Here is a 19,147-nt window from a genome sequence, read left to right as displayed (position 1 = left end):
CAGTGAAAAGAAAAGAACGGGGTTGACCATACCTAAGCCACCCTCCCTCCTGGATAGATAGGTGACATTCCTCTTGATGGGGTTCAGTCTGTTCCCCCACAGCATCTGGGAGAACACACTATAGATCCTAGCATAGAGAGACACTGGCAAGATGCAGACAGGGCTGACATACAAGAAGATCGGTATCAGGTAAGTCTTAATCAGATCGACCCTTTCCCTCAGAGATAACTTCCATCTCTTCCAGCTGACCACCTTAGTATTGGCAACTTCCAGCCTGCCTTCCCAGTTTTTGAGGCCATAATCGCCAGGTCCAAATTCAATGCCTAATATCTTAATTTTTTCCTGGGGCACTGGAAAGGTGTCCGGGAGATCAAACCCCTCACCTTCCTTTCCCATCCAAAAAACTTCACTCTTTTCCTGATTGATCTTGGAGCCTGATGCTTCAGAGTACCGTGATGTCAGAGAGACCACCTCCTCCGCTTCATCTGTTCCAGTGACAATCACTGACACATCATCCGCATAGGCAACAACCCTCAAAGGCGGCTCACCCGGGATTCCCACTGGTACTCCACACAACATGCTGCTCTCTAGCCTCCTGATGAAGGGGTCGATTGCAAACACATAGAGCAGGGGACTCAGCGGACAACCCTGGCGCACCCCAGAACCAACCTCAAAGGACTGTCCAACCCAACCATTAACAAGAGGGAAGCTTTCTGCCCCCTTATACAAAACTTTTAACCAATCGACAAAACCACCCGGCAGACCGTACTTACTAAAGAGCAACCACAGGTACTCATGGTTGACACGATCGAAAGCCTTTGCCTGATCCAATGCCAGTAGATACTTTCCCCAGCCTGCAGCCCTGCACTGCTCCAAGGCCTCCCGGACAGCTAAAACCGCTGTGAAGGTGCTCCTACCCTGGATCGAACAGTGCTGATGGCGAGAAAGCAAAGACTCTGCTACTGCCGATAGGCGCCAGAAAAGTATCTTCGCCAGCACCTTTCTATCGACATTGAGAAGGCTGATGGGGCGCCAATTCTCAATCATCGAAGGATCTTTACCTTTTGAAAGAAGAATCACAGCTGAGTGTCTCATGGAAGGGGGAAGCACCCCCTCCGCAAGACAACTGTTAAAAACCTCTACCAAATGTGGGGCCAGAATAGAGTTAAAGGCTTTGTAAAACTCAGCCGTCAGACCATCCGGTCCAGGTGACTTTTTGATGGCAAGCTGTTCAATTGCCCTCGTCACCTCTTCAACTGTGATCTCTTCTGTCAAATTCATCAAAGGGACATCTCCACCATTTAGACCTGGAGTAGAGTCCAAAAAGCTTTCCATCTTGTCTCGGTCAAGCTCTTTCCTCCCAAGAAGTTCAGCATAAAAAGACCTCACGACCTCCAGGATCCCTGACCTGGACTTTGTCAAGGAACCTGTACTATCCTTAAGGCCAACGACCATCTTAACAGCTACACCCTGTTTGCAGTTCTGGTAAGGGTCAGGCGAGTGGTATTTCCCATAGTCCCGCTCCAGAACCAAAGAGGTATGCCGGTCATATTGACACTTCCTGAGGAGGATTTTCACTTCAGAGATTGCCCCAGGATCTCCTCCTCTCGAGACAAGAATATCCAGCTTCCTCCGCAAACGTTGGTAGGTCATGTATCTATTAAACTGTTTTTTATTGGCTAGGCCCCTGAAGAATCCAGCAATCCTCTTTTTGGTCAGCTCCCACCACTCAGCCTTGCTGCTACAAAAGTCCAGGATGGTCACCTGTGCCTGAAAGAATTCCTCAAAGGATTGTCTAACATGTTCTTCCTCAAGGAGAGTCGAATTTAATCTCCAGATGCCTTTGCCCCTCTGAGGGAAGTCTGAAGCATTCAAGACCACAGATAGCATACAGTGATCAGAGAACTCCACTGCCTGCACCACTGGGGGTGAGAAAGCAGAGGCCTCCTTCAAAAAAAACCTATCTATTCTACTCTGACTATTACCTCGATGAAATGTGAACCCTGTGTCATCCGGAAGGTGCTTAATGTGCACATCCACAAGACCAGCATCCCTAACCATACTATTTAAAAAAACGCTATCATATCCCAGTCGGTCATTGAAGTCCTTCCTGTCCTTGGGCCTAGTCACAGTATTAAAGTCACCTCCAAAAACCACTTGCCGGGATGTAAAAAGAAATGGCTTGATCCTTGTAAAAAGGCATTTCCTGTCCCACTTTGTGTGCGGCCCATAAATATTAATTAGGCGCAGGTCCTGCCCTCCCACAAGAACGTCTAAGACCATACATCTCCCAATCTCCACCTCAATAACCCGCCGGACAGTTACCATGCCGGTTTTAAACAACACCGCCACCCCGCCGTAAGGCTCGGCCGCAAGAGACCAGTAAGATGGACCATACCTCCACTCTCTCTTGGCCATATGAATATCTGCCAAGGAGGTGAGCCTAGTCTCCTGCAAAAATAAAATTTCAGCATCTAATTGGCTGAACAAAAAGAAGGCCATAGAACGAGCTCTTACTGACTTAATACTGGCGACATTTATTGTCACCACTTTTAACGGAGGGGGAACCGCCATTTGGGTTATTGAGTGGATTGCTTCTTAGCTCCCCTCTGCTGCTCATCACCAGAAGCCTCTCTCTTTCTTGAAGCCTCCTCCAACTCCATTTCAATTTCTGAATTCTGCTCAGAAGAATCCCCAGATGAGGAGATATCCCAAGCAGAAGCCCTAGAACGGTTGGGGACAGACACTGGGGCATCCTGTCCCTGTTCCGTCCTCACCGTCTGTCTTTTCCGCCTCACAACCTTCCTTCTCTCCTCCAGGTACTGCAGGTCAGATTCAGAGATGCTTTCATCTCTTGTTTTCTTCTTCTTCTTTGAAGTATTCACAGAAGACTTCTTTACAGAGGAAGCCGCAGCAGCACCCTTTTTGGTACCCTCTACCACTCCTGGTGGGTGGGGGGCTTCTTTAAGGTCACACTTAGGAAGGGAAGATTTATCGGGAATAACTGACTTGGGGGGCACAGACTTGGAAGGTTCTGACACAAAAGGAGCAGGGACAGTAGGCTGGGGGGACACAGGGACAGACACAGAAGGAATACTTACAGATACAGGAGGGGTGGGCACAGGGACTGGGGAGGGATCCTGAACAAGACCAGGGGGGTCCGTCACCGCAGAGGAGGGTGGTACACCAGGGGCCTCATCCTCCATCCTGTCCAGCCTTAAGAGGTCATCTATCACCTCTCTATCCATATTATGCAAGGCTTCAGGACATCGGCTGTAGGGGTGGCCAAGGCGCAGGCACAGGTTGCACCTTATCGCCTGGGTGCAGTCCTTGGCCACATGACCCTGCCCCCGACACACTGAACAGATCAGAGCTGAACAAGAGGAGCTAAAATGCCCCTTTTCTCCACAGCGGTGACACAGTTTTGGCTGACCGGGATAAAAAATGGTCATCCTATCCCTCCCTATAAAGGCAGAGGAGGGCAGGTGACGGACAACATTCCCATCCCTAGCCAACCTGACCGTTACCGACCAACCCCCGGTCCAGATGCCACGCTCATCATAAATTTTATCTGGCCTGGTCAAAACATCCCCATAATTTCTCAACCAGACCTCTAAGTCCCGAGCAGGAACACTCTCATTTGTGAGGATAATAGTGATTTTCTTTACTGTTGACCTTTGGGAAACTGCCACTGGCACCAGACCTTCCCATTCGGGTCTTGACCTGCACCGAGCCATATATCGTTCCCAGAACAGGTCAAGACCCTCTGGTCTGGTGAAACTAACCGTGTACTCCCGGCTTCCAGCCACATGTATCAGGGCATATAGGTCATTAGCCCCAAAACCCATATCCAAGATCAGGTCCACAACCATACGCCGTGCTACAGGGACTGCACCACCTTCCCATTTAAGGAGGACTACGTTCCGCCTTGGACCCCCAGCAGGAGCCATAGACCCAAGACCAGATCCAATGGTGCTCATAGTGGCAGCCTGCAAGGGAAAACCCCGATTGGAAGCGGAGCTCCTCCTAGATTGTATTCCTGGCTTGATGATATTGCCAGGAGCACAGCTTACCACCTGTGCAAATGTAGGCTTATTAGGGCCAAGACCCCACACTGATGTCACATTATCAGGTACATTTCTATTATTTTCAGCTTGGCCTAAATCAGCAGCATTATCAGTTAAACATACAATGGTGGGTCCCACCACACCTGCAATGTTATTAGGTGTAGTTACTGTTTCTAATGCAGTACCAAATGCTTCCTGCTGCTGCGCTGTAGAGTCCTGGTTAGTTATTACTTAGACAGTTTTGGGCTCAGCAGAAGCAGGGTTAATCTGCTCTTCTGGGTTTTGTAGTTCCTGAGCAGAAATGTCATTTTTTAAACGTAACATTTTCTCAGCAGGCAAAGCATTGCTGAGCACAGGGGTATCATCCTGGGTGTCACTGGGAAAACCCTCATTATTAGGCAAGGTGCTGAAAGGCACAAAAACAGTTTTGTCTATTACCTGAGACTTGATAGCTTTTATCTTATCAGGTACATGATCCGGCAAGTCCTCCACACCACCAAACACCAGCTTATCTCCCTGTACTGGAGACTCCATTACCTGGATTACCTTTAGCATGCCTCCTGAGCCCTGAGATGGCAATGGGCTGCTTACCTCACCTTGAGGGGGAAGGGGGTCAGAACATGGGGTCTCCTCCTCCACCTCCATCTTTGCAAACCTTCGGTCGTTGCTAAACTTCTCCCTGAAGGGACCATCCCTGCCTTCCATCATGGCCACGATGGTTTCCTGATGTTCCACACGGACCTTAGCTAATTGGACCTCTGAATCCATGGATCCGCGGTTCTTGCTGAACAAGCCTTCACGCTGCTTTCTCAGGCGCTTTAAATCCGCTCTAAGCTTGTAGAGCTTGTCTCTTTCCTTATTGAGGACTTTGATCCCGGCCACCACTCGCTCCCGAATGGATCCAGCATCTTCATCCTCACCAGGTGCAGAGAGATCACCAACCACGGCTTGTCCAGGAGCAGGGGTGCCATCCATCCGACCAGGGGATGGCTGAGAGCCTCCAGCAGGAGAGGCCCCGCTGGCCTGCATGGCCTCCCCAGGAAGGAGCCAGCAGGGCTGGGAGGGATTTCACCTCACTCCCCTCTCAAACAGATCACCTGGAGCAGCTCCAGACACACAGCCAGAGAACCTTGCAGCAGCCACACCCGAAGCTGAATGATGGGAAACGACTCCTCCCACTGACAGCAATGATGGGGCACTATTCCTCCCACTGACACCAGTGATGGGGCACTATTTCCCTTCCAACTGACCACAGGTACTATGCAATTCTTTTACTCTCACTGACCACCAAGCTTGGGGGATTGTTTACTTCTCTTACTGATGTGGGAGCATTTTCTACCCCCACTGGCCTCAGTTCAGCCCCCCTAAAAAGACCCCAGCTATATTGGATTCTGGCTCTCCTCCTCACATCATGTCATTGTGTGTTTCCAGCCAAGAGATGTGACCAGTTTCCCCCCACACACACTCTCTGGGGTCTCTCATACATCTCAGTACAGGGGGCTTCACTGTCATCTTTTTTTTCGCAGATGCCGGAGACACCAGAGAGACTGCAAAAAATGTCAAAGCTAACAAAAAAGAAGAGGGACATGTGAGCATTAAAGAGGAGGAAACTCTTATTGAGGTCGGCACAGGTAAGTAAGTAATTACCATTATGTTTGGAAAAGATTTAAGGATCATCCTTGATTCAATTACATTGGGGAGATTTACTAAATCTGGTGCACACAGAATCTGGTGCAGCTCAGCATAGAAAACAATCAGCTTCCAGGTTTTAGGCCCAGTTCACTCTGGTGAGACATACGCTCCGACTTTGGAAGTACATGTCGCATGACGTGTATAAATAATTGGTTCCCTATGAGAGCCATCTTAACTGGCCCGACACAAGTCAGTCCAACTTTAGAAAAGGTTCCTGCACTACTTTGGTCCATTTCAGCCCATTCAACATCATTGAAGTTGGTTCAAAGTTGGATCCTCGTCCTCATCATCTGACTTGTGATTACAGCAGAAGGAAAAGGAAATTATGTCACACTGGAATTGTTTTGATTGGTCAAAGGACAAGTCAGACTCTCAAAGTCGGAGCAAAATCATATCCTGTTCATTCAAGTTGGATGGAAGTAGGACGGAAGTAGGACCAATGTCGCAGGCCAAAGTAGTATCAACAGTCGTGTTGTACCAGTGCGAACCCGGCCTTATTACATAGTTACATAGTAGGTGAGGTTGAATAAAGACAATAGTCCATCCAGTTCAACCTGTGTAGGTGTGTGTGGCCGTAATCATCTCACATAGCCCTGAATGTTCTGATCCTTGAGATGTACGTCTAAGAGTCTTTTGAAAGCCACCATACTTCCCGCAGAAACCACCTCTTGTGGTAGAGAATTCCACAATCTTGTAGCCCTAACAGTAAAGAACCCCCCACGTTGCCTGAGGTTAAAACGCTTCTCCTCTAATCGCATTGTATGCCCTCGAGTCCTCATGCAATCCCTTCGACTAAACAGCTTTTTTTCTAAGCTGAGATCCCCATTGAGATATTTAAAAATTGCTATCATGTCCCCCCTCAGGCTTCTCTTCTCCAGGGAGAATAAATCAAACGATTGCAGACGCTCTTCATAGTTAAGGTCCTCCAATCCCCTAATTAGTTTAGTTGCCCTTCTCTGGACTCTCTCCAGCTCCAACACATCCCTCCTGAGGAATGGCGACCAGAACTGGACAGAATACTCCAGATGCGGTCGGACCAGAGTTTTATAAAGTGGAAGGATTATAGACTTATCTCTGGAATACATCCCTTTCTTTATGCATGCTAATATTCTGCTAGCTTTGGCAGCTGCTGCTTGACATTGCATGCTATTGCCTAGTCTATTGTCTTAGCCTAGTTGAACAAGCTGAAGTTAGAAGCTGATTGGTTACTATGCACAGCTGCACCAGTTTTAGTAAATCTCCCCCATTGTCTCTTGGTTTGTGTGTTTCCTACAGATGGATGCAGTAGCAGAAGTACTCCTAGTCCTGCTTATTCCGAACATTCTATGGAGGAAGATGACATCTCAGAAGATAATGAGGTGACTGGATGCAATGGTCCTCAACATAATGCAGTAGTTTAGAAGTTGATCAATCAGGCACTAAGGCTCCTTCTAAAATGCAGCACCCTTGGTGCTCCTCCAAAAAAGCAATCCGCAGTGGACAGGCGGCTGGGAGGTGAAATATTGCCTCCTGTCCTGTACCAAGATCTCAGAGAGCTGAGATCTTAATGCCAAATTCTTTCCCTTACAGCTGGTGTATGTGCATATTTAATCAGTATTACGCAACTCAACACATTTAGATAATATACTGTATGTATTATTTGTATTGCTTTGTGTTTTTCAGGATGAAAATCTGATTCATTTTAAAATCAAGGTTAAAGAGATTGCAGAGGAGACATCTGTACAGAGTGATGGACCAGATAATGACGTTGGAGATCCTCCCGAGATCGGCACAGGTGAGCTATGAACATAAAAGACCAACGAACTCCTATGTGTTACGTGTCATGAAGAGAAGCACGTTGTCTCTGACAAGTGTGAAGTAAAAAATCCAAGTTGTTGGAAGGTTTAGTCCAGTATGGCAGACCAATAGATGGAGTGATTTTCTTTCCTGCAACCACCAAGAAAGAAAATCGCTTGATTCCCCCAATCAACACAGCCAGTCAGCTCCCGTGGAGCCATTGTGTTCTCCCAGTGGTGGGGCGGGGGAAGCCGTCCCTGCCGGGAGAACACAGTGATTATTGCTAGCTGCTATAACAGCCGCTAACAATTATCGCATGTAAAATCTGATAGGCAAGTTGTACCCAAGTTGATAAATTGATAAACTTAGGTACGTTCAGGCTGCCCATACATGGGGCGGGGGAAGCCGTCCCTGCCGGGAGAACACAGTGATTATTGCTAGCTGCTATAACAGCCGCTAGCAATTATCGCATGTAAAATCCGATAGGCAAGTTGTACCCAAGATGATAAATTGATCAACTTATGTACGTTCAGGCTGCCCATACATGGGGCGGGGGAAGCCGTCCCTGCCGGGAGAACACAGTGATTATTGCTAACTGCTATAACAGCCGCTAGCAATTATCGCATGTAAAATCCGATAGGCAAGTTGTACCCAAGATGATAAATTGATCAACTTATGTACGTTCAGGCTGCCCATACATGGGGCGGGGGAAGCCGTCCCTACCGGGAGAACACAGTGATTATTGCTAGCCGCTATAACAGCTGCTAGCAATTATCGCATGTAAAATCCGATAAGCAAGTTGTACCCAAGTTGATAAATTGATCAACTTAGGTAAGTTCAGGCTGCCCATACATGGGGCGGGGGAAGCTGTCCCTGCCGGGAAAACACAGTGATTATTGCTAGCCGCTAGCAATTATCGCATGTAAAATCCGATAAGCAAGTTGTACCCAAGTTGATAAATTGATCAACTTAGGTACGTTCAGGCTGCCCATACATGGTTCAAGTCTTGGCCAGTTCCTGCTGAACAGGCTGAAATTTGAACCGTCTGTGGCTGGCTTAACCAAGCTGTGAAGCTTAGGCAGGCCATATACTGGGCAGATTTTCTTTCCTGCAACCATGAGTTACCGGAAAGAAATTTGCTTGATTCCCTCATTAACACAGAGAGTGATCCCACCCCTACTGACAAAGTCAACGGATGACGCAACGCGTATAGGGGGCGGAGCCTGCTATTGTATGCCATTCTGCTGTTGGTTATCGCACTGCACAGATCATTTGTGCTAGTATATGTGAGTTAATTTCCTTCTATTGTTGCCAAGAAATATATATATATATATACACAGAGAGCATTAGATATTGTCCTCTCTTCTCATATTTCCCCTGGGATGGATCTTGATTATGCCGTGATTGTGAGAACGTCATCATCTGGTGTGTTTATTGCTGATTGCCCGTTGGAATCTATCCCATGTAAGGGAACTGCTAGTTCTGACCCATTGGTAAAACAAGGGTCAGAACTTGAGGTGAGCAGCCATCCATTTTTTGGTGAAAGGCGAGCACAGACACTGGATTGATTGTTACAGCCCGGGCACTTTTTTGGATTGCCCTGGATTTGCATTTTTTGCACATTTTCTTCTTTCACTTTATTGGGACTATTTGCTGTTTTCAATGTACTGTTTCACATTGGTTTTGGATTATTTGATATCACCATTTTAGATATCATTATTATCACTTGTTGCACTTTAGATATAGATTTAATACAAGTGGCGCAGCACTTTTTTTGTTTTTATATTTGTTTAGTGTATGCATTGAAAATATACTTGGTGATATCAGCCGCTTTTACACATTTGTTATAGTACACACATCAATATTGATTGGAGTTTTTTAATCACTGGAATAAATATTTGGTTGCGCTGATTAAGAGCCCATTCAGACTAGCGCGACTTGTCAGGCGACTTGTCAGCCTGACAAGTCGCTCTCGGCCGCGGTCCATCGAGTAGTACAGGACCCGTTCTAATAGGAGCGACACAAGTCGCTCCGACTTAGAAAAAGGGTCCTGTACTACTTTGGGGTGACCTCGTAGCGACTTGCATAGACTTCCATTATGTGAAGTCTCTGCAAGTCGCGCAGAAGTCGCGGTGCACGCAACTTCACAGGTCGCCCCCCAAAGTCGTGTCGCGCTAGTCTGAATGGGCTCTTATGTTCACTATTTATGGACTAGTAATGACAGGAGAATCCCTCCCTCCGAGCCATTGTATTTTACCAGCGGGGAGGGGGGGAAGCCAGAAGACAGTGATTATTGCTAGCGGTTATACAAGCCACTAGTGATAATTGTATGTAAAATCTGGCAGGCTGATTGTACCCAAGTGGATCGATCGATCAACTTGGTAAATTCCACCTGCCCATACATGGTTCAAATCTCAGCCGGTTCTTGCTTAACTGGCCGAGATTCGAACCGTCTATGGCTGGCCTTAGAGTGCAAGGATCATGGCAGTTGTTGCTGGTAAAGTAAAGCTCTGTAAATTGCTAAACGTGAGACCAACTGTTGTAGAAAATATTCAGACTGATAGAAATCATAGTAAAAAACATTGTTCCTAAAAGGTAGAGGAGATCCACCTACCAGGTTAGTAGCTTTTAGTACTTTAACACTCCAAATGCGTGCTTATGTGTATATACAGTATCTCACAAAAGTAAGTACACCCCTCATATTTTTGTAAATATTTTATTCTATCTTTTCATGTGACAACACTGAAGAAATGACACTTGGCTACAATGTAAAGTAGTGAGTGTACAGCTTGTATAACAGTGTAAATTTGCTGTCCCCTCAAAATAACAACAAACAGCCATTAATGTCTAAACCGCTGGCAAGAAAAGTGAGTACACCCCTAAGTTAAAATGTCCAAATTGGGCCCAAAGTGTCAATATTATGTGTGGCCACCATTATATTTAGATATAAATCTACAACTGGTATAGAGGCACTCACGGGTCTTGCAGATCGTGTATTGTAGATCAATACAGCACTGTTTTTACTGTGGACATTTCAATGAAGCTCAGTCCATCTTTCTCAAGTCTCGGATTATGAAAATGAAACTGAGCTTCATCGAAAAGTTGACAGTAAAAACTTGTTTTTGGATTTGTATGGATTTCTTTGTTGGTGAGCACCAGGGCATTTACATCAAACATAGAGTGCCGTGGCTACCCTTTGGACTAGTTCCCAATAGTCTGGGTTGGCTGGGAATTTTTTTTTCGTGTGTTATATTTATATATGGAAAAATGATCCCCAGAACACTACGGTTTAGCCAATAACAACAGTAATAACGGCTTGCTTTCATTGAAACCCACAACTCAACCACCTGATAGGGAAGGACTCACTGATAAGCATTTGCCTAAAGGGCTTTCTTTAACAAAGGGGTAAATACAATAGATACAAATGAAAAGGAGCCTGTTTGTTTAGAAGGATAATGCAGAATTTTAATGTGCAATATTTAATCACAAGAAATAAAAATAATATATATACTGTGTGTGTGTGTGTGTATGTATATATATATATATATATATATATATAATATATAACATTTATTTTAGTCTTTATCACAATCAATAAAGAAAACATGAAAATCTGCAAAAAATACGAAAATACAAAACCACTATGCATTTTATTTAAACTATATCCTTTAATTTTATTAGGCCTGAATTCTTATTCCCATTCATACCTTTATTTCCTGTAGATGGACAATACAGAAGGTACAACATGGAAAAACATCCGTCTTTCTCCCCTGAAGATGATGATGATGATGATGATGATGAAATTGAAGATGAGGACATCACCTCTGATTCTTCAGGAGAAAACCCTATTACCCCAGATCTCCATCCAGCACACAACAATGCACATTTACCATCTATTCCCTCTAAACGTAGAGGGACTCTTCCTGTTCCGTCACACCCAGTTACCCATCCTACAGCTCGCAGGGGGGGCAGAATGTTCCCGTGTTCTGAATGTGGTGCATCTTTTTCCGAGAGAGCAGAACTTACCACACACAAAAAATCTCACGCAGAAGCTAGGACTTATTCATGTTCAGACTGCGGGAAATCTTTTAACAAGAAAGGAAACCTCATGGCCCATCAGCGGACGCATTCAGGGGAGAAGCCTTACTCATGTTCTGAATGCAGTGAATGCTTTTCTTGGAAGATTCAGCTGATCAGGCACCAGACAACGACCCACCCAACTGAGAATCCGTTTTCCTGCTCCGACTGCGGCGAATGCTTTACCGAACGGGGAACCCTCATCTCTCATCAAAAGACTCACACGGTGGAGAAGCCATATTCGTGTCCTGACTGTGATAAAAGTTTTGCTTGGAAAGCCCAGCTGATCAGACACCTGAGAAGTCACACGGGAGAGAAGCCACATGCATGTTCTGAATGCGGAAAGTCTTTTCCCCGAATTTCAGCTCTTAACCGACATAAAAAAGTTCACACCGGAGAGAAGCCATATCCATGTTCGAGGTGCGGGAAGTGTTTCACTGAAAGGTCATACCTTGCCATCCATGAGCGAACCCACACCTCTGAAAAGCCATTTTCATGTTCCGAGTGTGGCAAATGTTTTGCCCAGACTGGAAATCTTTTTGCTCACCAGAGGACTCACTTGGGGGTAAAGCCATATTCGTGCTCTGAGTGTGGAGAGAGCTTCTCCAGGAAATCTTCCCTTATTACGCATGAGATTGTTCACACAGGAGAGAAGCCGTTTTCCTGTGAAGAGTGCGGAAAGTGTTTTACCCAACGAGGAACCCTAATATTGCATCAGAGGACTCACACAGGGGAACGACCCTATTCGTGCTCGGAGTGCGGGAAACGGTTTCCAAGGAGGGACTACCTCATCTCACACCTGGTTTCCCACAGGTGACATAGGGTTCTCGTGTATCAGGACAGGGCTGCCGAATGGCTGTATGTGCGTGTTGACTCTTTTGTTCTTTTACAAATACAAATGAGATTAAAAGCTAAAAGAAAACTCTCTACTCCTGTTCCAGTGACAACGGCATCATTTATTTTCCAACTTTTTCTTCCAGTAAAGATGGACCCAAGGGCAAACTAACTTATATGTCCACAGACAGCAATAAAAACCTACAGGGGAGCTAATTTTCCCCCACTTGACCCAAATCTAGAAATTTCTTTGGCTAAAGTTATACTTTCATTTTGGATAAAACACAAATGGAAAGTGCATCAGCATTCTGATATAACCTCAAAAAAACAGTATTAAATGACAAAGTCTTGCACTCACACGTGATCTTGATTCTACATAGTTTGTCACATTAAAATCATCCAGAATGATATCCGTTCAAATGTCTATAAGCGGGAAATCCTTCATTGCCAATCCTGCTTGACAACACGTAATCGGTTTCTACAGCATGCATCCTGTCTGACGTGTTTCAAGGGCAGACCCTCTTCATCAGAGCTATGGCACATAAGCTCTGGCAATGCTGAGTGGACACTAATAGGATTACCGTAAAATCCATTTTGGAGGTCATTAAAGGTTGTGTATTTCAGGTGCATAAGATGTGCATTGATCGTGTAGTTTGATGGTGTCATTTGTTGTCCAGTACACACAGAATATATTAGAGTAAATATTCGTATTCCATTGTCAGAAGTTTCTGATTGTGTTCAAACATGAGGAATGCCGAATGGGACAGCACAGGCAATGCATGACCTCTGTCTGTAGTCTAAGAGCTGACACTTCCTATGATGAAACTACATATCCCACAATCCTAGTGCCCCGTAGCATGACCTCTGTCTGTAGTCTAAGAGCTGACACTCCCTATGATGAAACGAAATATCCCACAATCCTAGTGCCCCGTAGCATGACTTCTGTCTGTAGTCTAAGAGCTGACACTTCCTATGATGAAACTACATATTCCAAAATCCTAGTGCCCCGTAGCTGAGAGCCAAACAGTAATTACATCTGGCACACACAGGTAGAGCAATAAAACCAAAATTAGCCGTGCTTGGTCACACTATAAATACTGAAAAGGCAGCCAGTACAAAGGTAGGATCAGACCATAAATAGGATATAACAATAGGGGGTACAGCGCCACATAAATAAATGAATGCAGGATTTCAATAATGAATGGAAAAAGAAGAATCATGCATCTGTGCTAATAGAAAGCCAAAGGTCCACCCAAAAGTCAGTCCATAAGTCCCACAGAGAATGATGGGAAGGTGAGGTGATTGACAGGTAGATCGTAAACAGCGGGTTGGTAACCACCACTTTATACTCTGTTCTACTTCCCGTACAATACCACCTATCCACTATGGGTGCCAACAGACTCTTGGTTTGTCAACACTGAGGTGAGATGTCCCTTCTTTGCCTAACCCCCGAACCTGGACAGCAGTGGCATTTACTGGAACCGATCCCTGTATTTTATTTATGCAGCTGCTGAAAACCTGATTCTCCTCCTCTCCCTCCCGCCAGCATGCTGCAGCTACAGAGGGAAAATACAGGAGATCAGTTCCAGTCCCCTTCTGTCCAGGTTCCCCTTCCTTTTGGTGCCCTGGACACCCGATGTGCACCCCTGGTCCACTCCTCTCCCGCCAGCTGCTGCGGGGGCCTTTCAGGATAGAGAGCGGGGTAAGGGGCTGGTAGATATGTCTTTCACCAGCCCCTTCCTTTTCTGAATTAACACAGTGAATGATCATACCGATTGCTTACTGTGTTCCTAACCGAAGCATAGTAAACATGTTTACTATGCTGCAGTTTGTGAATGAACGGGAAGCTATGTACAGAGCTATTCCTGCCCATTCATTCTGTGCAGTTGAGGCTGCAGAGATAGAGGTTGAGGACTATGTCCTCAATCTCCTTTCTTTGTTTCAAAAGTGAGACATCAGGGTTCTTTTTAGACCCCTGATATTTCTACAAAGCCCTCCAATAGGGCTGCTAAAAAAAATTGTAAAAAATAAATAAAATTGTAAAAAAATAAAATAACAAAAATAAAAAAGTCCACTGCCATACTGACACCATCCACTGCCCTACTGACACTGTCCACACACCATCCACTACCCTACTGACACTGGCCACTGGTCTACAGACTGACACTGTCCTCTTTTATGGCTAAATTTATATTTTTACAGTTTATTAAAATGTTCCTTACAATTTAAATAGCTAGTTAACTTCTTAAAAAAAAGGGCACCAAACCCCGGTAATCTGTCATCTTTTTTCAGGTTGTTCAGGTAGACCTCTACCTCTGGTTGCCTACCCCTGATGTAGACCTATCTCCATAGGGCTTAGGTGATGGGGCAGGACCACAAGATGTGAAAACAGGTGCCTTGCACTGGACAGTCTTGGAGGCAATTAGAGCAGGGGTCTCCAAATTTTCTAAACAAAAAGCCAGTTTACTGTCCTTCAGATTTTAGGGGGGGCCTGACCCTGGCCACTGGAAGTAGAACATGTCCTGGCATCAGTGGGAGTAAGAAATGCCCAATCTTTGGTGTCAGTGAGAGGAATTGTGGCCCATCGTTGGTGTCATTGGGAGAAACCGTGCCCCATCGTTGGTGTCAGTGGGGGAATTATGCCCCATTGTTGGTGACAAAGAATAGAATATTTGCCGGATAAAAGCAAGCAAAGGGCCGCAGTTTGGAGACCACTGAATTAGAGGAACATTGTGGTATTCTATGTGCCAACCTAGTGGGTATGTAGAATAAGGTAATACAAAGTATTTGTTTCTCAGGTGTTTATGTTTTGGGTGCAGGATTTGGATGTACACCATATTTGCAACCACATTTTGGAGTCTAAATCAGTGGTCTCCAAACTTTGCTTGCCTTTATCCGGCCCTTGCGGCACTATTCCTCTCACTGACATGAGACACTATTCTGCCAAATGACACCAACAATGGGGCACCATTTCTCCCACTGACAACAACAATAGGGCACCATTTCTCCCATTGACACCAACAATGGGGCACAATTTCTTCCACTGACAACATAAGGGCACCATTTCTCCCATTGACACCAACAATGGGGCACCATTTCTTCCACTGACAAGATAAGGGCACCGTTTCTCCCATTGACACCAACAATGGGGCACCATTTCTTCCACTGACACCAACAATAGGGCACCATTTCTCCCATTGACACCAACAATAGGGCACTATTTCTCCCACTGACAACATAAGGGCACCATTTCTCCCATTGACACCAACAATGGGGCACCATTTCTTCCACTGACACCAACAGTGGGGAACTATTCCTCCCAATATTACCAAGGATAGGGCACTGTTCCTCCACCTAATAGCAAATGTGATGCTTACTCCCACTGATGCCAAGACAATTTCCACTCCCACTGGCCCCCTAAAGTCTGAAGGACAAAAAACTGGTCTTTGGAAAATTTGGAGACCCTTGCTCTAAATTATTGTTTAGGTTGGCCACCCATTTGGTCACATAGCTGTAACAAAAACATTTCATGAAGAACAATTAGCGCTGGGCCACCGATACACACATCTCTTGTACATAGCGCTAATCTTTTATGAATAATTCAGAAAATGCACATCAACAGCATTGTGGAGAAAGGAGACTCAATATACTATTATTTTTCAGTATTTTTTATTATTTATTTTCAGTGTTTGTTTTGGCCAGTTATTCAGTATAAAATAAAGCAATGCCTACAATATAAAACATGAAAATAAATCACACATGCATAAATATATATATATATATATATATATATATACAGTGCCTTGCGAAAGTATTCGGCCCCCTTGAACTTTGCGACCTTTTGCCACATTTCAGGCTTCAAACATAAAGATATAAAACTGTAATTTTTTGTGAAGAATCAACAAGTGGGACACAATCATGAAGTGAAACTAAATTTATTGGATATTTCAAACTTTGTTAACAAATAAAAAACTGAAAAATTGGGCGTGCAAAATTATTCAGCCCCTTTACTTTCAGTGCAGCAAACTCTCTCCAGAAGGTCAGTGAGGATCTCTGAATGATCCAATGTTGACCTAAATGACTAATGATGATAAATAGAATCCACCTGTGTGTAATCAAGTCTCCATATAAATGCACCTGCACTGTGATAGTCTCAGAGGTCAATTTAAAGCGCAGAGAGCATCATGAAGAACAAGGAACACACCAGGCAGGTCCGAGATACTGTTGTGGAGAAGTTTAAAGCCGGATTTGGATACAAAAAGATTTCCCAAGCTTTAAACATCCCAAGGAGCACTGTGCAAGCCATAATATTGAAATGGAAGGAGTATCAGACCACTGCAAATCTACGAAGACCTGGCCGTCCCTCTAAACTTTCATCTCATACAAGGAGAAGACTGATCAGAGATGCAGCCAAGAGGCCCATGATCACTCTGGATGAACTGCAGAGATCTACAGCTGAGGTGGGAGACTCTGTCCATAGGACAACAATCAGTCGTATACTGCACAAATCTGGCCTTTATGGAAGAGTGGCAAGAAGAAAGACATTTCTTAAAGATATCCATAAAAAGTGTAGTTTAAAGTTTGCCATAAGCCACCTGGGAGACACACCAAGCATGTGGAAGAAGGTGCTCTGGTCAGATGAAACCAAAATCAAAATTTTTTGGTAACAATGCAAAACTTTGTTTGGCGTAAAAGCAACACAGCTCATCACCCTGAACACACCATCCCCACTGTCAAACATGGTGGTGGCAGCATCATGGTTTGGGCCTGCTTTTCTTCAGCAGGGACAGGGAAGATGGTTAAAATTGATGGGAAGATGGATGGAGCCAAATACAGGACCATTCTGGAAGAAAACCTGATGGAGTCCGCAAAAGACCTGAGACTGGGATGGAGATTTGTCTTCCAACAAGACAATGATCCAAAACATAAAGCAAAATCTACAATGGAATGGGTCACAAATAAACATATCCAGGTGTTAGAATGGCCAAGTCAAAGTCCAGACCTGAATCCAATCGAGAATCTGTGGAAAGAACTGAAAACTGCTGTTCACAAACGCTCTCCATCCAACCTCACTGAGCTCGAGCTGTTTTGCAAGGAGGAATGGGCAAAAATTTCAGTCTCTCGATGTGCAAAACTGATAGAGACATACCCCAAGCGACTTACAGCTGTAATCGCAGCAAAAGGTGGCGCTACAAAGTATTAAATTAAGGGGGCTGAATAATTTTGCACACCCAATTTTTCAGTTTTTTATTTGTTAAAAAAGTTTGAAATATCCAATAAATTTCGTTCCACTTCATGATTGTGTCCCACTTGTTGATTCTTCACAAAAAATTACAGTTTTATATCTTTATGTTTGAAGCCTGGAATGTGACAAAAGGTCGCAAAGTTCAAGGGGGCCAAATACTTTCGCAAGGCACTGTATTTGATCACCTGTGCAATTTTTTTTTTTTTTTTTGCGCTATAAACAAAAAAAGAACGACAATTCTGAAAAAAAAAAAAAAACTTTAGGCCAATTTGTTTTCTGCTACATATTTCTGGTAAAAAAAAATTGCAATAAGCGTATTTTGATTGGTTCGCGCAAAAGTTATTGCGTTTACAAATTACGGGATAGATTTATGGACTTTTTATTTATTTATTTTTTTATTAGTAATAGCGGCGATCAGCAATTTTTAGCAGGACTGCGACATTGCGGCGGACAGATCGGACCCCTAACTGACTTATTTGACATATTTTGGGGACCAGTGACATTAATACAGTGATCAGTGCTAAATAATATGCACTGTTACTATATAAAGGACACTGGCAGGGAAGGGGTTAACACTGGGGGTGATCAAAGGGTTAAATGTGTTCTCTAGATGTGCTTACTAACTGTGTGGAGGGATGGGTTGGACAGAGGCAGAGAGAGATTGGTGATTCAGCTTAGCTTATCTGAATCACACGATCTTTCCCTGCCTCTCTGGCAGAAGAGCCACCTGCTTTGTTTACATTCCTGACAGCTCTCCTGTCATTCTATCCGAAGATCGCCGGAGGCCGCGTCTACTAACTTCGGGAAAGATTTGCAATTTTTAGCGGCGGACAGATCGGACCCCTAACTGACATTTTTGACACTTTTGGGGGGGACCAGTGACATTACTACAGTAATCTGTGCTACAAATATGCACTGTCACTGTAATAATGAAACTGGCAGGGAAGGGGTTAACACTGTGGGTGATAACGGGTTAAATGTAAGCCTAAGGGAGTGTTTCTAACTGTGGGGGGAGGGACTTGTGAAATGACCATAGAGACCTGTGATCCTATATAGAAGGGATCACAGGCGCTCTGTGATCATTCCAGAGATAAGAATGGTCAGCTGTGTTTACAACAGCTGACCGTCCTTCTCTCTCAGCGGGGAGCGATCGCGGATGGCCGGTGGCAATCGGAGCCGCCAGCCCTGTGCATCAGGGTCACGCTGCCGAGTGGGGGGCCGGGTTGCGGGAGCGCGCCGCCGGCGGCGCGCACTCGCCCCCTAGCTGCAGGCGCGCGACCGACCTAGAGCTACGTCAGTTCGCGCAGGAGGGGCTGCCTGCCGCAGTAAAACTGTGGCGGGCGGTCCTTATGTGGTTAAATAGAGGCTAAGACGTCAGCTTTCTTGGCTGTAAAGGATAGAGAGTTGCAAGCCACCCCAACATGCAGCAAAGCGTTCTCACTTTCCTCTCCTGTCT

General features: G+C 45.0%; 1 protein-coding gene across 1 annotated transcript in view; it reads left to right on the top strand.

Moving 5' to 3' along the window:
• Nucleotides 1-19,147, top strand: part of LOC309564354 (uncharacterized protein) — a 149,123-nt gene that overhangs the window by 17,969 nt on the left and 112,007 nt on the right. The window contains exons 4-7 of the mRNA XM_082268982.1: nt 5,594-5,698; nt 7,035-7,117; nt 7,422-7,533; nt 11,258-12,425. Coding sequence (XP_082125108.1) covers nt 5,594-5,698; nt 7,035-7,117; nt 7,422-7,533; nt 11,258-12,425 — 1,468 coding nt within the window. The remainder of the gene's footprint in view (nt 1-5,593; nt 5,699-7,034; nt 7,118-7,421; nt 7,534-11,257; nt 12,426-19,147) is intronic.

This window comes from Pelophylax lessonae, assembly GCF_965119305.1.
Source record: "Pelophylax lessonae genome assembly, chromosome: 9".
Taxonomy (NCBI): Eukaryota; Metazoa; Chordata; class Amphibia; order Anura; family Ranidae; genus Pelophylax; species Pelophylax lessonae.
Note: the sequence above shows the minus strand (reverse complement) of the source record. Positions and strands in the feature narration are given on the sequence as shown.